The sequence below is a fragment of the Canis lupus genome, chromosome 23 (genome assembly GCF_011100685.1).
Source record: "Canis lupus familiaris isolate Mischka breed German Shepherd chromosome 23, alternate assembly UU_Cfam_GSD_1.0, whole genome shotgun sequence".
In the NCBI taxonomy this organism is placed as follows: Eukaryota; Metazoa; Chordata; class Mammalia; order Carnivora; family Canidae; genus Canis; species Canis lupus.
In genome coordinates this window covers 14762719-14788766 of record NC_049244.1, presented here as the reverse complement: position 1 = coordinate 14788766, position 26048 = coordinate 14762719, and the positions used below count along the sequence as shown (strand labels likewise).

General features: G+C 36.1%; 1 protein-coding gene across 19 annotated transcripts in view; it reads left to right on the top strand.

The window, feature by feature from the left end:
* RBMS3 (RNA binding motif single stranded interacting protein 3) overlaps positions 1-26048 on the top strand; it is a 1328331-nt gene that overhangs the window by 1245346 nt on the left and 56937 nt on the right. For all 19 annotated transcript variants that reach the window (XM_038570636.1, XM_038570630.1, XM_038570628.1 and 16 more), the window contains one exon: positions 18596-18706. In XM_038570636.1, coding sequence (XP_038426564.1) covers positions 18596-18706 — 111 coding nt within the window. The remainder of the gene's footprint in view (positions 1-18595; positions 18707-26048) is intronic.

The window sequence follows — 26048 nt, the reverse complement described above, 5'->3', positions numbered from 1 at the left end:
CAATGTTTATAGAGAACCCACTATACAGACTGTGTATGCTGTGTTTCTAGTTCAGGCATACAGTGCAGAGAAAATAGGTATGGTCTCTGCTTCCATGGACTTATACTATATTGAGGAAGAAAGAGATAAGTATAAAAATAAGTATATTCCTCAACTAAGTATATTGAGGAATATGAAAATAAACTGGTCATAAATTCTACAAAAAAAGATTCACAGGAATCTGGTTGCATATTTCGATGGACCCTGATGTAGAATGTGTGTGTGTGTGTGTGTGTGTGTGTGTGTGTGTGTGTGCAAGCGCCTGTGGTGAAAGCCCATAGAAGGACTGTGGGAAATAGAAAACAGCTCTCCAGTCTACCTCAACTAATAGAATGTGTGCTTCACTCAAAACCTCTTCGGAAGAAGTCTCTCTGGTCATTAGTATCTTAGTGTGGATGAGGTTGTCAATGGGCTTGAGTATGTGCATTTTTTTTATTACTATGTTGTGAAAAGTTTGTTAACATTCTAGAGATTGCAGCCATCAGTAAGTAGGTGTATTGATTTTGGAGTTACAATTTTCTATCTCTGGAATAATGCCCTACCCGTTCAGGTTTTGTTGAGGTCCTTTGCTCTATCTTCTTATGAGACTGTCTATAATGTTATATATGCTTACAAAAGATAAACCTGAGTATTTCAGAATAATGTTTTTATGGATGAGGGCAGTGAGGCTCAGAGAGGTTAATTGACTTTTCTAATATCACACAAGTTGGTGGCAGAGCTGGGACAGGTATGTTTTAATCCAGTTAACACCAATTCCATTTCATTATATCTGACTTGATTCTTCATTAAATTTTTATTTTTCAGGTTACATAATTTAACCCAGAGTAAACCAAGTTGACAGATTAATAAAAAAAATATGATTGTGTCCTTGTGTACATAGAATACAAATATTAGTAAGTTATCTATGGCCATTAATGCTGATTAGAAGATTATTGTAAGAAGCAAGATATTTTAATCTTTAGCAACCTCATCATTATATTTTAAGTGGAAAGGAGTTTGTATGATTTAGTTAAAAGCTTTGATTTTGACAGGCACATTTCATCCAAATAGTATGATAATTTAATTCTTTTTTGGCTCAAAATTATAGAATGTTGGATGGTATGTCTAAGGTAAATATACCTTCTTTTTAAACTGAATAATCATTAGAAATGGCCCATATTAATATTATAAGTATTGTAGAAATAGTTCAGGTTATCAATTTAATGACACTTTTTGCATTTCAAAACAGGTAGCTTAGATAGCACACATAATGAATAACTATGAAATATTCCATGAAAGGGATCCCTGGGTGGCGCAGCGGTTTGGCGCCTGCCTTTGGCCCAGGGCGTGATCCTGGAGACCCGGGATCGAATCCCATATCAGGCTCCCGATGCATGGAGCCTGCTTCTCCCTCTGCCTGTGTCTCTGCCTCTCTCTCTCTCTCTCTGTGACTATCATAAGTAAATAAAAAAAAAAAAAAAAAAAGAAATATTCCATGAAAGCACAATATAAAAAAAATGTGTCATTGTATTTTAAGTCTGTGGTAACTAGAGCATTGTCTGAAACTATATGTTAAAATCCTATATAATTTTTCCACACATATGATAGTTTATTATGGAAGCATGCAAGTAACGTGAGCATTGTATAATAATTTTGATTTAATTTCGTTTTGAAGACTACATTCTTACTTTATTCAAAACACCAAATATTAATTCAACAAGATTAAGTTCTGTATTAAGCCAAATTGAATAATTTCTTCTAAAGTGTTTTGTCATTTTCTTATATTAGATAGCACCTAATAGTAAAGTAAAAATAATAATAGCATTTAAAAATAAAACCAAAAAAGAGAATTCCCTTATTTCCTCTTTAATATAGGCTCACATGTTTTAAAAAATTAAAAAATAATAATTATTAATAAAGATGGACTATTTCCCACTTGTTTTTTAAGGTTTTTTTTTAAGATTTTATTTTTACTTATTTGAGAGTGAGAGAGAGAGAGCGAACATGTGCACGAGGAGGGGGAGGGGCAGAGAGAAAAAGCTGGCTCCCCACTGAGCAGGGAGCCCAATGCAGGTCGCAATCCCAGGACCCCGGGATCATGACCTGAGCTGAAGGTAGATGCTTAACCAACTGAGCCACCCAGGTACCCCTTAAGGTTTTTAAAAATTAAGTTCTTAAACTATCTAGGAAGTTTTGCTTAAAATTCTGCATTAATGTAATGCATTAAGAATAATTTACTAAACACAGATATTTTAATATTTTGCAAACAAATTCAGTGGGTTTCATTGACCTTCTGACTCACTAAAGGTGGAAGACAAAGATGGATACTAGTCCACTCCTTGTGGAAGATACATTCCGTATTGGATTTTTGTTTGTTTGTTTTTTAAGATTTATTTATTTATCCATGAGAAACACACAGAGAGAGGCAGAGACACAGACAGAGGGAGAAGCAGGCTCCGTGCAGGGAGCCTGATGTGGGACTCGATCCCGGGACTCCAGGATCACACCCTGGGCTGGAGGCAGGCGCTCAACCACCAAGCCACCAGGCATCCCCATATTGGATTTGGATGGAAGATTGCAGCCTCTCTTCCAAGAAATCAGGGGTAGGTAAAATAAAGGATCAGAGGAAGATAGAATTTGTCAGAGAAGAAAAAGGAGGAATGAAGCTTTCAGGTGGGGAAAAATGCAGCTGTCAGAACTGCAGAACCTGATTTCATTCCTGCAAAGTACTGCAGCTACTTTCCGCAGAGGTGAACGTGACACCTGCTTAATGCAGCTTGTGGAGTTAATAACTGCCACAAGTGCTCATCCCTTTCATAACTTTTCAACAATCCCTTTACGTCGTCATTGTAATTCCCTGTCTCTTAGTAGTTATTATTGAGATAAGCAGATTTTTGATGAAACTTTATTTTAATGTGTTGGATGCCTCTATGAAATAGGTGTAGGGAATTTCTCCCAGAATATATTCAGGTGCCGGGAATTCTAGGTAGCTGGAGGCTACATCTCTCTGAAATAGGGTCTCTGGCTGCATAATGCTAAAGTCATTGCTTGAGACAGCTGCACCTGCTTCTTTAAGCTCTGTAGATCATCAACTTTTCTGCTGCCACATTCACAAATTTTGTTTCCAAGTTTTCCATCCAATGATTCCTTTGCTTCTTCCCACTCCCAGATTCAAAGGATAAAACCATGGACAAATCTGGTTGATTTGTTATGATTTTAGCATTAGCCCTAGAATTCCTTAAAAAGCCTAGTTGTTCCATTATTGACCTCTTTAATTTTTTTGGCATACCTATGTGAAAAATATCCACCACCTCTGGAGGTCTGATTCATGAATTAGCTCATGCATGGCAGTAATAAGAAGCAAGATCCCCAGTGACCTGTCAAAAATAAACCACATGAGTTAAACTAAACCAGATCAATAGATAAAGGAGACGAAAATAAATTTTTTGGACTGTCATTCACCTTTGCTAATAAATTTTGACATTTGAAATAGAATTGTATATGTCTTATTCCTCTGTCTGAGGAGACTCATTTGTACATTGGCTTTTGAGAATTTTGCAGTAAATGTTGAAAAATTTGATTACCATTCTACACAAGCAAGTAGAGAAGCACAGGGAGAGGGGCAAGCCGACTCCGTGCTGAGTACAGAGCCTGAGGCAGGACTCAATCCAAGGAATCTCAGATCATGGCCTGAGCCAAAACCAAGAGTCGAACGCTAAGCCATCTGAACTATGTGGGTGCCTTAATTCTTATTTTTAACTTTGATAATTGATTTCCTAATTTATAATGTCCCCCAATGAATGTACATAAAAGAAATGGTTTTAAAAATAACAAACTATTACGAAGCAATGACATTTCATTGTTTTTAACGAAGTTTGAATTTTGTGCACTGCGTCAAAATCAGTTTTTAAAAGTTAGGCCTTAAAAAAAAATAAATAAATAAAAATAAAAGTTAGGCCTGGGGTGCCTGGTTGGCGCAGTTGGAAGAATATGACTCGATCTCAGGATTACTAGTTCGAGGCCCACTTTGTGTGTAGAGATTACTTAAATAAATAAACTTTAAAAAAATGAAAAAAATAAAAGCCAGCCCTTATACCAAGAACACTGGATATTAATATGTCCATCCTATGAGGAAACCATAGAATTTTAATTCTATTTTTTTAATCTAACAAAAGACCCACCATAGTCAGAATAGGTCACCACTTAAAATGTGTGGTTTAGCTATTTGCTGTTGTATTGCCATGCAAATATTAAAAGCTATCAATTGAATGGTTGTTTCTGGTGTGCAGGCACAATTCTTAGGGAGATGATAAAAGATACCACCAGTCAGTTAACAGGTGGGTTGACAACAAGCATGAAGGAAAGAGCTAAGGATAGCAGAAGTTCTCTCCATAACGGAGCTGCGATTGACAACAGAAAAAAACACATCCGTAGTTACCTTGAGATCTTCTTCAGCCATGAGCCATCCAAGTCCTTGAGACTTCAAGACTCTAGCCTATAAAGGGATTTTTGATGCTGATAACTAAGATAATAGCCAGGTCATTTAAAAAAAATATTTTATTTATTTATTCATGAGAGACACAAAGAGAGAGGCAGAGACACAGGCAGAGGGAGAAGCAGGCTCCCGGTAGGGAGAAGCAGACTCCATCTCAGGACCACAGGAGCACACCTTGAGCCAAAGGCAGACACTCAACCATTGAGACACCCAGGTGTCCCAACAACTGAATCATTTTAAACACAATATAATGTGTGTCTAATCTGCAGTTCTCTCTCATGTTTCAGAACTATTTCCTTCTTCCATTCTGTTCTTCAAACTACTACTTGATCTCAGACTGTGTCCTGGGGGTCCACTGCCTTCCTGCCCCAGTGAAACATCCAGGCTTGTTGAACCTAGATAATGTCTTATTACAAGTCATGGGTCCCCGGCTGTGGATTTGTTCATACTTTGAGCTGGCTAGACCCTACCCAGGACTCCGAGACTTGAGTGTTAGCAGCCTGCCAGTCAAAATGTGACACCAAATGAAAACAGAAACTGACATGATCTCACCAGTGATGTTTACTTTTATGGGAAATTTTAAATTCTTTGAACATTTTGTCCACATCACGTTTTTGAAACTCAGTTTTTTAAAAAAATATCTTATTAAAGTTATTTACTGAACTCTTTCAGGGCAAAACATAATAGGTGCTCAGTAAGTATTAGTGAGTGAGTGAATTAATGAATATTCTTTATCCTAAACTCAAAACACACCAGGTAGCTCTTAGAATGTTATTAAGGCTCTCCCACTGCAGACACTTTGACATACATTCTCTAATTTAAGCAGCCTCCTCAATATTAAAAAGTGATGTAATTCTTAGTACTAAAAGTTTTGCTTCTTCGATTTCAAGCAAACCAAGATAGACTTCTTAATTTCTGTTCCTAAAATATATTCTAATATCAGGGTATAATTTCACCACAGAGCAATTCAAGTTAATTGTCTCTGCATTTAAGAAATGTGTTAGAATCCCTTCACAGTGTTTCAAAGAGTTGGATGAGTTGGCAGTGTAAACATTTCCTCGTGGGAACTTTATACAATCAAAAGAAATGAAATGATTGACAAATGCATACTCCAGCTAATTGAAGTGGTTCAGAGTTAACCAGATGTTTTCAGCTGAATCATGCCCACAGATGCTATTGCTTCATGATTCCTTAATCTGGGGATTACCTCGATTGGCCAGCTTGGTGACATTTGAGTGTTTCAAATAAGCTTGCCTCTCTTTTGTTACATACTTCGTAAAGAGCTCTTGTCTGAAGCAATTTGCCCTGGAAATGTTTGCAAGGAAGTTATCAGGGTTGTTTGTTTTTCCTGCTCTTGGATGTGGTCTTCGGTGAGGTCAGGGGGATGGAATGAGCATTGCCACAGATGACACTGGAGCTATTTCCACAGCTGGCTGCAGAGAGTGGGCAGGCCCTTACAGATGAGCTAGCATGTGGAGGTAGATGATACAAAACATCTGTCACAACGGGAATAAGCAAAAACAATGTCCCTTTGAAGATTGCCTTTTAATGATGAGGTGGGGGCTCTGTCTCCACAATGGGAATGAAGGACATAGTTGTTGGCAGGCAGATGGCTTGAGGCTTGCTCTTGCATGAAATAAAGCAAAAAGTATAAGTTGAAAACCTCTGACGCTAGTCAAATTGGTTGATTTTTGCTGAGCATTCATTTCCCCACCTATTGCACATATAATCAATGAGAAAGGGAAGGGAGGGCTCAGAGCAAAGGGTGAGAAGAAAACTAGGAGAAAAAAAACTGGTTCTGAATATTTTTCTCTTGAATAACTTGAATACAATAGTGTAATTTCAGCTGGTTGCTGAAAGTTCAGAAAAAGCATTTTGTGCCAAGTTTAATGTGTTTGCAGCCCCACGTTCTTTTTTATAGAAGTTTTGAAAGTGAAGATAAAAATGGTATATCATTAGGGCCATCGGATGACAAACACTTCAAATTTGAATACCACTTAGCAGACATCAAGTTGTATTTGTTTCCCTTCAAGGAGCAGAAGAAAATAATGAAATCATCTTAGTGAATTCTTTTTAATGGAATGATATGTTTCCCACCCCATCTACCTGTAAAAAGAAATTTAAAACAATGAAATTAGCATATACTTTTATCTCCAAAAATTGCTATAGAAAAAGAAAAATCTAGACAATAGATAAATCTGATAGCAAATAAGTGCTATTGGCAGACAGTAAACCTCTACATCTCCTGTTCCATGACCAAAGGGGGCACTGCTACTTCTGTTACCCCCCAAACCACACTGCTCTGTTCTGGTGAAGAAATGGCCAACATTACTATGAATCATGGAATCATGTGACTCCTGCCACCGCCTGGCCAGCAAAATGGGTGCACATGCCCTGCCTCCTTCTCATTCCAGACTGTCTTGCAAGTCCAAGTCCTTTGAAGGTGCTTCTAATGAGCAGAGGTCTCATATCTATATGTAACACCAAGGGAGTCTGAGAAATGTAGAGGTTTTTGCTTCTGTTGTTGTTGTTCTTCTTCCCCCAATTCTAGGTTGAAAAAGCAGCATTTGCCTTGTGGGGAGCTAAGAACATGCAGAGGGAGTGTTAAAGAGTAAATGTCTATAGCGTAAATGTCTATAAAAGTAAATGTCTATACTTCCCATGAGTAAGGGAGGTACACCATGGGAAGTAATTGGATTAATCTTAATGAGACACGGTTGACGTGTTCAACCCAGCCAGTAGTGCTTGAAAAGAAGAAACAGAAAATTTGGAGAACTTTATGATGTAGCAGTGACAGGACCTGACTACTGGTTTGTTATGCATGACCAGGGAGAAAAAGGCAAGGAGAACCGGAATTTTCGGTATTATTTCAAGAATCAAACAGAGGAGAAAGAACATGCTGTGAAGATAGGGAAAGAGAAAATATTCAGAATGGGACATGGTTGTTTTGAGATGCCTGAGACTCTAGATTTAGTGAGCTGTTGGAAATTGGGTTTAAGAATTTAGGAAGAAGGACAACAAAGAGCACTTAGAAACTTCAAGTTTTAACTAATTTGAAAACTTTGATTTTTAAATTGACCCGCATTTTTTGTCCATTCCATCAGGACCCGTCAAGTAACAATATTTTGGAATTTTACCTCTAATGCCTGATTAACACCTTATGTTTATGGCATGTATATTGAGTTAACTAAAATATTTAGATGTTGACTCTATACGAGGCTATAGCATCTTTTTAAATACTTGACTGTAATAGCCATTCCAAACTCATTGGCATAGTAGAAATATTATTTGGAAAGAATAGAGGTTTCAGTTTGAGGGTTGCTGTGAAAATATGTCATAGGAAATGAAAAGATTTTTTTTTTGTATGGGAGATTTTATGGATAAAAGGAGAAGCCTTATGGAGACTATTGAGGAACAAAATTAAATATTACCAGCTGTTTGTGGTTATAACAAGGAGGTATATTAATGATGCTAAGATTATTTGAAGCTACTTGACCCTCAAATAGAACTGAAAAAGGATTTAACAAAATGATTAAGAAACAAACCCAGAGTCTCATTCAGAAGTAGTAGAATATTTATTCTAATGGGCATGATAGGAAATAAAATCATAGAGCAAAGCTTCTCAGACTTGCCCATGAATATGACTCACCTGTTACTGAAATGTGGACTCTGATTCAGTAGGGCCCGGGCCAGACTTGAGTCTGCATTAAACTCCCAGATGAAAAAAAAAAAAAAAAACTCCCATATGATACTAAGGTACTAGAAAGTTTAAGACAGCATTTTGCAGGTGCTTTTAATTAGCAGAAGTCATCCAGCAGAAAAAGCCAAAATTACCAATCTAGTATTACTGTATAGGAGAAGTGGCAATAAAATCTAAGTGAAATAGGGGCACCTGGGTGGCTCGGTGGTTGAGCATCTGCCTTCAGCTCAGGGCATGAGCCCGGGGTCCCCAAATTGAATCCCACATTGGGCTCTCCGCGGGGAGCCTGCTTCTCCCTTTGCCTATGTCTCTGCCTGTCTCTGTGTGTCTCTCATTAAAAAAATAAATAATCTTTCAAATCTAAGTGGAATAAAAGTTGTAACTAAGTTTATGGCACAGATTCTACAAGAAATAGGACACTGAAGAATACAAAGCTCTTGTTCATCTCATCTACTGGACAACTTTATGTATATTAGCTAACATCTTGTAGGCCTTAGACTTTATCTTGGTTGGATGTTAATTTGTAAAATTTTTACCTTAGGATATGGCCATTCCAGTAGGACATATTGTATCTCAGCATTATATTACAAAACATAGAATAAATACTGAGTTGGAGACATGTCAGTGAGAATAGTACTAATAGCAAGTGTACTTTGAAGGGAGTAAATTAGTTTTTTAACAGAATTGTGACTTTATACCCATTTCCTTAGGTCTGGTTGTGTTGCCAATTCTAACCAAGCAAATTCCTAAAAATGTCTTAAAGGAGAAAACAAATGGCCCAGAAATGTCCTCTGAGGGACCACAAAATGAAGTACATTTTGTAGCAAATTGCAGGACAAGGAATAGCTATTCTCCTAGTAACGGCCAGAATCAAGGTGCCTTGTGACATTTTTAGGCAATTTGTACTATAAACAATGGCCATAAGTAGGATAACAGGCAGCTTTTCCTCTTGATCACTCCTGTGGTTTGAAAAATGATTTCCCAGTCCCACTTCACCAATAGGATCCTACACGACCTTGAAAATGATTTGCAATCGGATTTTTTTTTTATTGTTTTTTGGCCTATTTGTCAGTAAGAAGACAATTTTAATGAGAAGCCTTATGATAGCTCACAGTCCTGAGTGCTAGTTAAAGCAAGATAAACATTTTACTAGACAAAAGATCCTGCCCATAAATATTCAGACATCTGCTGAGAACCCTATTTGCTTTATCATTTGGAAGAACACTGGCCTAGAATACTGCTTCTGACATGCATTTTAAACTCTCTGTATGTTGAAAATCTACTTGGAGGTATACGAAGTGATTGGTGTACAAGTGAAGAAAGCAATTTTTCTCTTATCACGTGACAAGGTCTGACAAGGATCTTGGGCTGATGTATGGCTATTAAAACAGTTTGTGGCACAGGAAAGCCCTAATAAAAATCTTACACTGTATTTGTCGCAGTGTGCCTTGGCTGTGATATATAAAAGAAACTTTGCAGCATTGAATCAGGTACATGTAATTCTTCCATAGGATGGAAATCATGTGAACTACAACATTAAAGTTCCCTGGGTAATGTGTGGCTCTTAGAACCTGGGGATTTTCATATTAAACAACAGGAACATCTAGCTGGCAGTGATCAGACTGGGGTACTATTAAAGGAAAGTAGAGCAATTGAATGGATGAATTTTTAAGACTATCCAGTTGTCCAATCAAGAGAGCACTTCCGTTATTTTGACTGAATCCTCTTGTACAGTATGAGCATGAAGCTGCTGTTATTGTTTTGCATCCCTTTGAAGTCATGGAAGTCCTGGCTGATAAACAAGTACCATTCACTCATTTCATCACTTGGGACCATTACAACCTATTTAATGATATACACTGTGCTAGGCTTTGGCACCATCAGAAAATAAAGCAACCTGTATAGCACAGTAAAAAGAGTCCAGAGGAGAAATAAAGTATTATCATGATCAAGACATGTGCCAAATGTTGAGAGAAGAGAGGAATGAATGACCAACAACCTGGGTCAGACACAGGAGATGTTCCCTAGAATGTAGCATTTGATAAAAATCTTTGAGTGTGTTCAAACCTACTGCTAGTGCCCAGAACTCCTGCCAAAGACACCAAGCAAGGGTAAACAAGTAAGACAGGTCAGAAATGGGTGAGTAGTTCAGTGTGGTGGGAGGAAAGGCTTCATGTGGAGAGTCTTGGGGAATTAGACAGGAAATATAAATTGGCATCCCTGTGATCTTTGCAGAGCATGTGTACTATGGCATTAAGGTCATCCTGGACCTATCTGTACGAGCCTCCGTTTGGGTTGAGATAATGTGGAAACAGAACAACAGGCACATTCTCACGGATGACCCTACCGTTCATTCAGTCTAAATGACTTCTCTATAGGACAACAAAGAATGGAAAATATTTTGGTCTCATCACTGAATTGTCCTATTTACCCTTTCACTTCTCTTACACATTAACTTACAACAGTCATTGGCTTGACAGTAATAATGTCCTAAACATGACATTTCTATTATGAAATAATATTTTTCAAGATGTTAACTCAGGTATGAAAATGGGATATAGGCTATACTTTGTTTTTTTTTTTTTAGGCTGTACTTTGGTAGAAAAGATGATTTAATTTGATTTCCCCTATATCACCCTTGGTACAAAAAATAAGGAAAATCACTTCTGCTCATCTTTAAAGGGATATACATTTTGGTTATCATTGATAAAATAGGAAAATGGTTAGGAAATGCTCTCCATATCTCTAATATAATTTTCCATTATGTAATATATTTGGTGAGTACATATTAGGGTTTTCTTGCATCTTAAAATTGGTATAGATGGTCAAATGCATTATGATTAACTCATTCATTGGCAAATATGATAGCTTCATGGTCTTTACTCTTTTGTTTTGGCTTTGTTTTCACAAATCTCTCTTTATTTTAAAGATTTATTTATTTATTTTGAGAAAGAGAGAGAGATGTCATGGGGGGAAGGGCAGAGGGAGACAGTCTTAAGCGGTTTGCACTGAGCACAGAGCCCAATGTAGGGCTCAACCTCACGACCCTGAGATCATTACCTGAGCTAAAACCAAGAGTTGGCCACTTAACCAACTGTGCCACCAAAGTACCCCTTCTCAAATCTCTGTAAACTGATTTTGGAAAATGAAAGACTTAGGTTGTGACATTTGCTTTTCCACACAGATAGTGTGATTCTTAGGTGAGGGCCAGGGATCCTTCTGTGCTCACTCAACATTTCCATTGGCTCAGTGACTATGATCTCTTTAAGTAGACATCTGAAAGAAAAAGATGATAATAATCCACTTGCATTATGAAATTCCTTTTATAATTTTAACCAGGTGTAAGTCTTTAATACTTACAAAATTAGTTGTTCTATTTCACATTCAGCCAATAAAACTACTTGATATGGGGGCCCAAAGTCTTCAAATTTTCAACTTTCTCTCAATAATGTAGCATATTTAAAAGCCATCTTGCTCTATTAGAATTCTAAAGAAGTTTGTTGAAAACATCAAAAGTCACTGCTGAACAAATTTCTTTAGTTTTAAACACAAAAAACTCTGAAGGATTCAATAAAGCATTGTTGAGAATTCTAATTATCTATATACCTGCTTTGGTAAGAAACACTCCAATGTGACATATTTATATTCTCATTCAGAATGACACTATTGTATAAATAGGTACTTAACCAATAATTGAAACCATTATTCACAGTTGAATAGGCATGGTATATAATTAGGATTCCTTTAAAGGGGACTCAATTGTTAAAACTAATTTGATTTTTGGTGTCTTTTAATGCTACATATTTAAAAGAAAACACTTCCAATTAAGGGTAACTGAATCAAAAAGCAACACAAAATTAATAATATTTAAGAGTAGGGGAAAAAATCTATTTTTACAGCTAACAGATACTCTCTCATTAGGGAAACTATGTACACAACTCTTTTAAATTGACCATTGAGCAATGTAAAATGGAATGTACTTCCAAACATCATACCCCTAGCCCACAGCTCACTTTTCTAGGTAGCAGTCCAAATATGCCATTTGAACTGAATCTGTCATAGGAAAGAGAAACTTTGCTTCTTAGCCATATTTCCAAAGTCAATAGTAACATAAATTTAAACTCAAAAATAATCATATAGCTATTGAAGCATAATGGTGTTGCCCTCCTTTCATTGGTAAATGATAAGGTTTTGGCAATCAATTTAGATGTCTCATTTTTAAGATATAGGTTTGTATCATGAGTTGAATGAAGTCTCAGCATAAAATCCAAAACTTGCTGTTAGTTGTAGAAAGCAGAGAGTAGATGAATAGAGAGTCATTTTCTAATTACTGCAGTTTCAAAACTTTCTCATTTTGTATAAATGATATATTGGTGTATATATATATATATATATATATATATATATATACACACATACACACACACACACCAGGATTTCTGAACATCAACACTAATGGACACTAATGGTGTTTTTTGGCTGGATAATTCTTTGCTGTGGGGAACTGTCCTGTGTGCTGTAAGATGTTCCACAAGGTCAGTGGCCTTTCTACCCACTAGGCATCAGTCCAAGGCAACAACCAAAAATGTCTCCAGATATTACCAAATGTCCCTTCCAGACAATGCAAAGTCACCCTTGGTTGAGAACCACTGGTATATTCACATACACAAATAGTTTTTATTTTAATAATTACCATAAATATGTTATGGTGACATTAGTAAAAACTTCTATATCAAGTGAATTTCGGATTTCATCTCTTTTTTTTTAAGATTTTATTTACTTATTAATGAGAGACACAGAGGGATAGAGAAGTAGAGACACAGGCAGAGGGAGAAGCAGGCTCCTTTCAGGGAGCCCGATGTGGGACTCAATCCTGGGACTCCAGGATCACTACCTGAGCTGAAGGCAGATGCTCAATCACTGAGCCACCCAGGTGTCCCATCAAATTTCATCTTTAAGGATATGGTGGTTGATGACATTAACATGTGCACATATCATTGAGGCAAACCAAGGTTTTAAAACTGAACCACCCCATCTGCACCCCCAATGTTTATAGCAGCAATGTCTACAATAGTCAAACTATGGAAAGAGCCCAGATGTCCATCAACAGATGAATGGGTAAAGATGATGTGGTAGATATATATGATGGAATATTACTTAGCCATCAAAAAAATGAAATCTTGCCATTCATTTGCAATGACATGAGTGGAACTAGAGGGTATTATGCTTCCCTTCCTCCAGTATTTGTCAAAGGTCATCCACAAATGCTTTCACAGCTTTTTAGGGTTTTAAACATAATTGTTTAAAAAGTCAAACTGACCCCTCTCAGTTGGCCAAAATGTATTAAGATAGTTGAGGATTAATGAGTGTGTCTAAGGAGAGAGACCTCTCCTACCCCCATTTGTTCTCCCCATGTCAGCCTTTCTTAAACCATTCCAAACACCTGCCAAGAAAAGAAAAGAAAAAAAGAGAAGAAAAGAAAAGAAAAGAAAGAAAAGAAAAGAAAAAGAAAGAAAAGAAAAGAAAAAAGAAGTAAAGAAAAAAAGAAACAACAAAAAGCATGCCAACATCAAAAGATGAAAAAAATTAAACATGTCTACATATGCTACAAGGAATATTGCACACTAACATTGCAGGACATTGCATTTGGGTAGCAGTTCCTAGTTAAATGATACACCTTTATGCCATTTCTATTACAAAATCATTGTTGTGATGGGAAAATAATTTACACTAGTTTCCTCGTGAACTCATATCATTCTCTGCACCTTATTTTACATGCGCTAAAAATAGGCTGGTGTACACAAACTCAACTAGATATTTTTTCTAGAAATATTAAAAACTGACAGAGAAGCAGAAAACATACAGATGAGAATGAAGATAAATGACCTTAAATCATGGTTTTCTAAAGTTGTGTTGAATAATTACTATGAAAAAGTCCTATAGTTTTTTATAGTTTTTCATAAGTCACTGTAGGCAAAGAGTATAGAATGGGCTACAAACATTTTGACCTGAGGCATCTAGATATGAGAAAGGGAAAAAGGAGAGTAGTATTTCTTTTTTTTCCACTTATACTACCAAATCATTTTCTTACCTTTACCTTCTTATGATTTTCACACTCAAGTTTCCAAATAGGAGGGATTCTCAATATGCTACAGCATAAGCCACACTGGTCAAATGGATACATGTCAGGTCATCAGGTTTAGGCCTGAACTATTCAGACAATCGCCCCATTTCAGTTGATCAAAAATGCAAGCTTGACCTTTCTGCATTTTTAAACAACATGTAATGTGATTGTTGCTATAATCATGCCCTATCACAAGCCTGATTTAAAACAAATAATTGGGAAACAGTATGAATATAAATAAAACCAAGTGTTTGTATATAAGACATTGTATCTATGACATTGACCTCTACAATAGCAGTTTTTAGGCAAGAGCACTCTTATCACATTTCAGGGGACCCCAGAATCAACTGGAGAACTTACAGAAACACAGATTTCAAGACCCAAAGCTCAGAGATTCTTTTTTTTTTTTAATGATAGTCACAGAGAGAGAGAGAAAGAGAGGCAGAGACACAGTCAGAGGGAGAAGCAGGCTCCATGCACCGGGAGCCCGACGTGGGACTCGATCCCGGGTCTCCAGGATCGCGCCCTGGGCCAAAGGCAGGCGCCAAACCGCTGCGCCACCCAGGGATCCCCAGAGATTCTAATTCCAGTTCTGTTCTGCCATTGCGGCTGGTCTACAGATCACACCTGAAGTAGCACTGGTTTAGAACACTAACACTCCCAGGAATATTCATATAGGTAATTATTCTCATTGTAGTGTATTCTCTGGCCTTAATATAGGTTTTAAGCTCACTAGGTATGCTCTTGATGGGAGAGAGCTTGCACATGTTTTCCCTGATTGGCCAATGATCCTGTATTTCAGTTGGGAAATTAAAATACTGATGAACTCTCCAAGACTTAAAATTACTTTAAAATATCAGCAGAAGGTTAACAACACAGATGCTTTTTTGGCCTCCGTTCAGATATGTTTACTCTACATCAATGATCTTTGGAAACTTTGTCCAAATTACTGTTAAAATTGTTTATTTCAGAACTAGGGGGACCAGACCCGCCCCACACATCTCTTGAGTGTGAACAGCTTTGTTTTTACAGGGGCAGTGGCTAAAATAGACCAGACCTTCCCATCAGCTGTTTGGTCATTGTGTTTTTTAGTGGAATTACGGCATGTTACAGTATTTTTCTCTGCAGCTTAAACATTGAACAAACCCAGGCATCCAGAGATGCTAAAATGAAAAATCTGTTTCCTCTTGCTTTGCCATTTGCCAAGTGAACTTTGTCAGACAGCACATTCTATACATTTGGAGTAAATGAAATTACCCTTAATGTGTTGGTAACATCTGTCACAAAACACTCTTCAATCTATGGCTTAAATGCATTGGATAGGAATGGATGTGACAGTATATTTAATTAGGCACAGTTGTGTTTGGGGGCACTGGTTTTGCCTTAAGAACCATAGGTTCTTTTTTTCCTTTTTTGTTCTTTTTTATTTCTTTTTTCCCCCTTCCTTTTATCTTTCTTTTTTTTTAGTGTCCTACACAACACAGAGGAGATTCTGTAAACTTTGATGAGGAAAGTGGCTGACAAATACCAGTCTTTGTTGTAGATAACCTGCACTTCAAACTCTCTAAGTTGTCTGTCCCTGGTCAAGTATCATCAAGAAGATGTGTCTCTCCAGGGGGTTCCTGTCTACCACTTCCAATTTACTCACTGATTGTAAATTTCTTTCATCCCTTGAAACTATTAAGGAATTTATGTTCTTAATAATTTGAGGGAATTCTTTCTTCATTGAGCATGTTTACTGAATGTGAACAAGAATGCGTGTTCTTGCATGTCCTCCCCCAAGAATCCTTTTTTATTGTTCATTTATTTGCAGTAAGTGGTCTGGTTAACAGAAAGGAATATTTCTCTTCATTGTTTTCCACTTTATGCCTACTGCTGCTATTTATAATTCCAAATCATGACAAACTCCTTCCTACTCTTCCCTTTGATTGTCAGTTTCTGGTTTATCCACAGAAGCAGCACTCCCTCTGTGTCATCTGTAATCAAATGAGTCCCCAAACACTTTCTGAGAAAGGATTCTGTAAAGAGACCAAACAATCCCTCCTAAATTAATTCCAAATGCAGGCATTCAATCCTTCTATTCTTATCATGCATGGATTTTGATTCATCTGTCATATGCTCACATATCTCATTTGCATATTGCCTGCCAAACAAAGACTAAAGTATACCTCTTGCACCACCAGAGAATGAGGTCACCTCTAGGGCACTGAAAAGAAAGTTTTTTCTACCAACACAATTTGGCCATTATCTCTGATTTATGATGAGCAATCCTTTATGTAGCTAGAGCAGCTTGATTATAACCGGGGGTTTTCCGGGATTGTGACAGTTTAGTTGTTGGAATCTCTAGAGGCAATAGTCTAAGAAGGTAGTCTAAATTTTAAGTTCAGGAACAGTATTGAAGTCTTGCACCTGCTAAGGATTAGAATATTGTGAAAGTGCCATTTCTTGGTTGAAAAAAAAAATGCTTCAGGACTTCCGGCTTAACTCTGAGATTTTTCTACAGTGTATCCCTACGTACTTTAAGAAGGACCCAGTTCTTTTTAAAGTGTTTATTGTTGGTCTGGCAAAACAAATACCAGCAATAAATGCCAGAGCTATTTGTTTTTTTGTTTTGTTTTGTTTTTCTTTAAAGGAAAAAGTTAAGATGGTTTTGTTTAAAGAAATTCAGGCAGTAGGAAGAGAAAGTGATGTGTCTCTGACTTGTAATTAAGTAAAAGCCTATCTCACCATGTCTCTGATTCAAGAAGTATACTGATGAATGACAGTTCATGGACACACCAAGAAATTAAAACAACACAGATGCATAGCCATGTATATTTATAAGCCACAGACATTTAAAATCATATATATATATTTTTTTTTCTGGTTGATTCTAGCTCAAAAGTGCAAATATCCTTGCAAACAATGTTGGCTCTGAAAATCAAGCATTTCCAAATATTTGGTTCAATTTCTATCCTCCCTCCATATAAATGAGGATGAACCCATAAGAAAGGATGAATAAGAGCCTGACCTTTTTTAACTGATACAGTCAAGAAATATATTTGGATAATAGCAGGAGGAATTGATCATTCTGAGCAAAATATCCTAAGAAATGGTTGCTTATGGGTAGTTTGGGCATTGAGATCCTTCCATCTACATGAATTTGTTCTGGTTTTATTTCTTCAGAGTTCACTTATATGAAAAAAAGAAAGTCACATCCTAAGAAAAATGTTCACAGAAAAAAATAGCATTCATGTACCTTATCATTTTATTACCACTGGGTATTTAAATGAGTTGTGATATCATGACTTCTATCATCTTTACAATAAAGCATTAAAATTTTGATAATCTCAAGGAATCTAGCCAACCCTAGCTTTTTAATTAAAAAAAAAAAAAGTCCCATTCTCTTAGCTATTAAATTAAGGCAGAATAAGTAGGAGAGAGGAAAAGGAAGGCCCTCCCCTTTGCTTAACTGGCTATGTGAAACTTTGTATACGAACATAAGTTTTTTTATAAATATCTATTACTGTTTGCCTTCCCAACAGTTATAATAAATGAAAGAGCATATTCTACAAGTAGGTGTTTCCTAACACCCAATGAAAAACTTAACTTTTTTTTGGTACTATTTTAGCAGTGTTGCATTTGACTACCATTTAACAGAGTTCAGCATTCTCTCTTGTTTCAAAATCACAGATAGAAAGTAGGTAAAAAGATTAGGCAGAAAGAAACATGGAAAATATAAGTCTGATTTTTATAGCATTTATATTAGATTTTAATCTGTCCTTCAAAGATATCAAGTCAAGAAACTCATCTGGACCAGCATTATTCCCCTCGTGGTAGACTGTATTGAGGTGATCAATAATTATTCATATAGATAGAGACATAAGCCAAAAGTCTTATTCAATATTAAAAAAAACTAGATAATTTCATAGTATTAGTAATTTTCAGTTAGAGAAGTTTGTATTTAGAGCAATGAAAGAGGATATATATGATATCTTGGAATACATTTTATTTTGAATATTGGAATTATAAATGATAAGCATTTTAGACACATGATAGATAAATCACATCAGAGGAAAAGGAAGTCGCTAATGCTCTCTATTTGGATAAACACAAAATGGCATGGGTGGATGTAAAAATTCACACATGATTTAGCTTAGCCTTTTCATTAAAACGTAAACACATTTGATGTTAAGATGGTTCACTGTGTTTATTTTTTTAAAAACGTTCCCTGCCTTGTGGAACCTGTTTTCAGATGGACATTGTGTGTGCTTTTTAGGGTGCTGTGATTACGCCGACAATGGACCATCCTATGTCAATGCAGCCAGCAAACATGATGGGCCCCCTGACACAACAGATGAATCATCTTTCATTGGGCACAACAGGAACGGTGAGTTGAAGAGTTGGTTTGTTTTGCTTTCTTTGACTTCTTCAATAAGATGCAATGCTCTCTATTTTTATTGGCATTGTCAGCAAAACTGGCCCTGTGCCATTGACTAATATACCTTTCAGGTTCCAGTATGAATAAGCTGCATTGTGCATATTATGCAGCATATTCAATATTGGGGCACATTTACTCACATTGACAAGGCTGATGTTTCCACTGTGTTGCATTTAAATTTGAGTTACTTTTTGTTCATATGACACAATGTACCAGGTATCATGTCTGCTTATGGAAAGATATCTTTATGTATGTACCTACAAATCTAAAACTTGTAACACAATACATCTTAGCCTAGTTTTCTTTTCCTAAATGCTTACCCATTTCAGCTAATATACCATTCCCAGGTCATTCACAAGTCAGGGTCCAATCTTGACTATGACTAATACATAGAGCTTATTGTTTACTTTCAATGTTTAAATCAACAAAAAGTAATTGAGAACCTGACATAATCCAGTTCTTTTCATCTTTGTTTTGAATATGTAGACAGACGATGTTGAAAAAAGGAAAGGATTCTAATGTACTGGATGTTTTGTAATAGGTTTGGATATTTTTGACAAGCCATTATTTTTCCTTAGGGACAAAAGTATATAAAAAATGCTTATTACAGCATTGATATATATCAACCATTTGACATCACTAACACAATTTTATTTTATGTTTAAAAATCTATTCAAAGACAATTCCTCAGATGGTTAAGAGGGCAAATGTCTAATACAACCTGGAATACTACAATTTTATTATCAGTATAGATAACAGTGAAAAACATCAAAACCAATGTTTCATGTGACACTATTGGTAGCAGGTTTTATTTTTTACAAATGTTAGTGCAGATGATTTTGTCATTTTTAAAGATGTAGAAATTTTTTAAAAAACAATTTCTCTGAGTGAGGCAGCTTAATTATTATAGAAAAACACTGGACTAGGAGTTGGGAGTACTAAATTCAAATCTTGATTGAGCCCTGTTCTTTCACTCTGTTTTTGGGAAAATAATATCTCCAGTCTCAACTTCCCTCTCTATGTGGTTAAGTACTGAACATGATGCTATATGAGGGCCCTTCACTGTCTACCTCTATGACTTTGAGCCTGTATGTCTGTCTCATGGATGCCACCTCTGTGATTCTTCACGGTTATGCTGGCATCATCTCCAAATATCTATGTACACTGTACACTAGCTACATATCAGAAATTTTACCCTAAAGCAATGTCTGGCTTGCCACATAGATGTGTCAACTCATAGGTTTTTTGGAATACAAGAAGTTTCTGACATGCCCATCGAGGACACAAAAATCTGCTCTAAATAGGAAGAAAGTCCACATGTCTAATGGAAAGAGTCCCATTTTCAATAAAGAAACTTAATTTTATTAATGTAAACAAAGTACCTACTTGAAGACCTCAGTTGCTGAACTTGTAAAAAGCAGTGGATGATACCTTACCTGTCTGAAGGCAGGGGCTGGATCCAATAATTTCTTAGGTTTCTGACCTAGACTTTCAAGTCATGTCTAAGACTACATTTAACTCTAAACTGTGGAACAGCTAATTTTCATCAGGGAGGTAGATTTTAGGAACGTGTAAGTCATTTGTAGTCACTTTGCTCATTTCCTAACAAAGCAATTCCCAAATTCATTGGGAGAAACTGAAGTTTCTCATGTCTGCACTCATGATTTCCCTTCGTATCAGTCTTCCTCTCCTTGAAAGATCATAAATTCTGAACGAGTGAAGTAATGCAATCTTGCTGTATTAATCTAGAATCTGAGAAAAGAGTGAGTTATAATACAAAATATAGAAACACTTTATAAATCCTACTTTGAATCAAAAGCATAATCAGCTGACTTGCTGAAATTCAAATTTGCCAATGAGAAAAAAAACACAAGAGCTAAGTTAATTGATAATATGACTGAATCCTTTCAATCCTTATTTGAAAAATAAGCTAAAATATATAGAACAGATTCAGAATTACAATAGTTGCTGATTCAATAACATATATTATGAGTAGTATTTGAGCATTTACAACAAGAGCACATTTATATGAGATCATAATTTTTACCCAGCTAGTAATAGCCAAATTACTCAGTAGTGATATATACACCTTCCTATCTTAGTTTTAATCAGGTGGCTTATTTTTAACACCAAATTTCTTTTAATTTTTTTCATTCTTTTCCCACCTCACATTAATACTAAATAATGCTTAGGTACATCATAAGCTTTGTGTAAATTGATATTTTGCCAAGGGTTAAATTCCATAAGGTTCTGGAAAGCCAGAGAGAAAACACTATTACTATTATTTTGTTGATGTTTAGTGGTGTCCAGAATATGGCTATATAGTTTTTTCTCAAACTGTCACTCTTATACTTTGATATGCCATCATGGTTTCCTTTTATCTGAATTTTTGATTGGCATGTGTAGTGGCTATTATGCAATTGAAATGGATTCTTTTAATCAAATTTCTCCACCTTATTGCATCTTTTCAATTGCTTTATCTATTGCTAGGAAGATGGCTTGGTATGGAAAGAACAGTGGGCATTAAAATTAAACTTTAGTTCAAAGATGGGCTCTGGCCCTTATTAGCTACATATGTTAGACAGTTACTTATTAACCTCTCTGAACTTTGATTTCCTCTTTTACCAAGGGGAAAAATAATATGTACATCCTGGGTGTTGCGTTAAATGGAATGATATTTGTAACATACCTAAAACAGCATATGATACCCACTAGATGCTTGTCCAATGAGCCACCTTTATCCCTCTAACTCAAGTGGCTTCATAATGTGGCCCTCCAGTCCAGGTTGCCAGAAAGGATGTAGAACATTATCAAGACTGTAGTACACCTCTCCAACCCACTCTGTTTCATTTGTCATAATTTATTTCTTTCGAGTTTCTACTTCCTTAGCTTCTAACTCTTTCAGGATTGTAAACCCAAAAGTCCAGAGAAGCCAGCTAAGTCACATTAATGAATAAAGCTGAGTAAGGTCAAGTGAGAAACCCTGGAAATATAGCACCAAATTTCACCTATATTTATTCATGTCACAAACATAGTCACATAATACAAATACACAAAATAGTGGAGATTATATTTTAAATTAGAGATATTTTCATGCAATGCTAGTACAACAGCTCTGTCTGAGTGTTGGATGAATCAATCATAGGAAGAAGGGGTACCTTGGCAGCCTGGAATACAGATGCCTTGTCTAGGGAGGACAGCCCATGCTCCACTTCAGACAGCTATTGCTACATAGACATAGTGATCCAGGGTGGCCCCACCTTCCAGTTTATTAAGATAAGCTAAATATTTGCATTTTAACGGGCAATCTCCCTGTATTTGAATTATCAGACCCAGTTTGTCCTAAGTGCTCTCAGTTGTGACTCCTGCCTGAGTTTTTCCTGGTTCTCCTCTGATGTCTCTGACCATTGCTTCTTCTTTTCTTTCGCAGGCTGCTGAGCCAGGGTTTCATTTTTAACTTCTCATTCATACATGATTTCCTTAAGCAAGCTCATCCACTTTCATGATTTCAAACTCTGCCTTCTATACTGAAGACCCCTAAATCTGAGTCCTCAATGTTAACCTCATCTTAGACTTCTAAAACCATTTAACCAACAACTTGCTAAATAGCTTCATGTAAATCTCCTTTTGACATCTCAAAGTCAGTACAATCCAAACTAATCTCATGAGTTTCCCCAAACTTCTTTTCCACTGACACTCTTCCTCTTATGTGTTTCTGCCCCTTATTTCTTCTCCAGCTAATTCCATGACCATTTGCCCAGGAAGTCAAATGCTACACTTAAGACTCAATCTAGACTCTTTCCTTTTTCCCTCACCACCATAAAGAGCACTTCCATATGCAACTATTCAAGATCTACCAGTTCTGTCCCACAGACATTTGTCAAATACATCCTTTCCTCTACATTTCTAGAGTCTCTACCCTGGGCCTCATTTAATTAATTGTAATAGTCTCCTATCTGCCCTTAGTTTGCTCCAACCCATTTTCTACCATGTTGGCACAAGCAGTCAATCTAAAATTATCTGACCATGTTTCTCTCCTACCTGTAACTTGCCAAAGGCTTTCAGATGTCTGAGCTCACGGAAACTCTGCAAGACAAAGTGTGAGCATGACAACTCTAGATTAAGACAGGAACATTAATGCCAGAAACAGGTCCAGAGGGCAGAGCAGAGAGAGAGAGATCCAGTGAATAATCCAAAGTAGGCAAGGATCAGGGTCGATGGGGGGTGGAGCCAGGTTAGAATTTTCCATTCCAAGAAAGGGGGCCTTAGGCCATAGGTCATGTCCCACTTTTCTTTCTGAGATCCCTGGGATAAAAAAGTGTATAAGCCGAAGCCTCTTTTTTAAATTGTCATAAAATTAGATATAGTTTATCCCCCTCCACCATAACTCCAAATTATGAAGTGGGTACCATGTAGTTTAATTAACCTTTGTTTACCATTGGCCACTTCAAATGTCTATTGTTGAATTCTTTGCCCATTTTTAAGCTGGAGAGAATCTGCAGGCCTTAGGAGAAATGAATTGTGCGCAAGCAGTGTAACTTCTATCCTAGGACTCTGCCAACCGTGAAGAACTTCCTAGTTTTTCTGCTTTTGTTTATATTTTTGTCACAGGATTCCCTCTATAGAACCAAAGCACTGTTATCCATAATTTCTTATCACTCCATTGTAAGCTTTAGCAGAAACCACTGGGGATTTTACTGTGTTATGAGAACCTCCAAATTGCATAACAATCTTGTTTTACAAGTTTCTTATCTCCTTTTCATTTGTTCAGTTGGTGGTCACCAGTGGCTTACAATGTCACCAGAATCTTTTCAAAGAAATAAAAAGTTTTTGTTCTGCAGGCTTTTTATCTGCAGTTCTGTTTGTGCTCTCCAATCCACTGGTGATTTGTGACATCATTGGATTCCCATGGTGTAGCCACAGCCACGCACAAAGATAATCTTCTAATTGTAGTCCATTTGTTCACCGTGGTTCACTACATTTTTCAGTCACACCATTCCATTTTTATCGCTGTAAAATTCTGGTGGTATCAACTGAAAATGCTGAATTATTCATTTTGCCTAGAGATTGTCTTTCTTCAAGTGTTAGCTATGAATATGACTATTAAGATGCACAGATAAAAAGCAACGTATAATGTTAAGTGGACTCAGGGTTAGGAACCAGTGTTATAAATTCATAAATGGTAATGAGTATACTTTCAAGAAAAAGTATCAATTAATTAAAAATGGTCAAATACAAGAAAGAAAATATAGATAAAAAGAAATAGTTTAAAAATTTATTTAGTCTTAGTGTAAGATAAATGAACGTTGAGAGTAGTCTTATAAACAGTAAATATGCAGGCATTAATTGAAAATCTAGTATAATGAAAGTTTATTTGAAAATATTAAGCTTTCACTATTTAAAAAAATGGAATCTGAATTCAAATACATTAGCAACAGAGTACAAAATCCCCAAGAGATAAAATGCCAAAGAACATGAACAGATAGGTAATAAAGGAGGAAACAGGATGCCAAAAAGCATATGAAAAATAGTAATTAAAAAAACAGTAACTTAATCAAATACTCACATGGACATAGACACATAACCCATTAAATGGAGTTATCAAAATAAAACACATTGCTGATGAAGGTGTGAGGAAAGAAAACATTCTCAATCACTGATAGTGTGATGATAGAAATCTAAATTTGTGAAGATGTCAGTTGAATAGCAAGGTGGGCAGTCAAGACACTTCAAGCTCACCACGCATTATAGTTTTGAGAAGCTATTCTATGGAAATATTTCAAAATAACAGAAAAGCCTTTAGACCTCAGAAATATCCAGCCCTATGTTCTTTATATCTTTATAACGTCTAATAAAGAAGAATGATTAAATAAATCATCATCCATTCACAAACCAGAATATGAGGCAGCATGAAGCTATAAGAGTTTAAAATAGGAAAAGGATTATTTATAATATTAAATCAAAAGAGCAGGATATAAATTTGCACATGTGGAAATACAGTATAACTAAGAAAAAATATTTATGAAATAAGGCTGTAAGAAATACAAAATAAAGGTGGTTATTTCCAGGAGATGAGATTAGAGATAATTTCTATTTTAATCATTATAACTTTCCTACATTCTCCAAGTATTCAACAATGAGCATGATTTAATTTTTTGTGATTTATTTTTAAATGTTATCACTATATTCTTGGGAAATGACTAGTAGCATGGTCATAACATCAACTTTTTAGGGGGAGGGTTTGTAGTAGTAATATGTGATCGAAGTTTTTTAAAAGGTAATAGGAAATACTACCTCTATTAATAAAATATTTGAGGGCCCTTTAAAGATGATTCTACTTTTTCTAGATCTGGGGATCATAACCAACTCATTTTTACATACCTATTTTGAGACACAAAGTAACTCATGTCCAAGGTTTATTTGCATTTGAATCTAATCCATGTTGGGGTTTGCTGGTCAAAGTGTCCAAGTTTTAATCTGTCTTCTTACATGCTATTTGCTCATGAGAGAGGGAGTAACATCGTCCTTTTGCGGCAAGGAGATTAAATGGAGAAATTTGTGATATACAAATTAAGTCATCAAGGAGGTGAGAAAATGAAGTTTGAGGTTTTAGTTTTTAAAATTGAATAAATAATGGTCATGTGACTAAAAAAAAAAGGGTCACACAAGAGCAGCTATTTAATCATGTTGTGGCAGTTTATTTGAATGTGAGCAATATCTGGTCCCTTTTACACAATTTACCCCTTTAAGGGGAGTTGGGACTAGATTAGAACTTACCATTTTTAGAAGAGGGGGCCTTATCCTTCTTTATTTTTTAAGATCCTTGGCTAAAGGAATTGTATTAAACCAAAGTTTCATCTTTAAAAAAGCAGATATATTTGGTTTCACATAACCCAAAATTTTGAAATGGATGCCATGTAGTTTAAATTAACCTTTCCCTATTATTTGCCACTTCCAGTGCTATGACACTTTGGGAAAAGACAGCAATCATCTGTTGAATTGATTCTGTTCTATTTATCTCTGCTCTCACAATTCCAGCACACAATGCTCCTTGGCCTTGTCCAACAGCCACCGGGATCAGAGCCAGAGCTGAGTGATTACTAACGAAATTCTAGTTTCAAAATATATCAGTCTCCATAGAGTGTGGGAATATGCAAATTTTTCATTTATCTCTTTTAAAATTTTAGTTCTTTCTTTTGTTCTCCAGAATTTCATTTCACTTTGTGCTCTGGGCCCCTTCCAGATGGGCTGCCTTTTAGAACATTTGTGTCAGCCAGAGAGGGTGAAAATT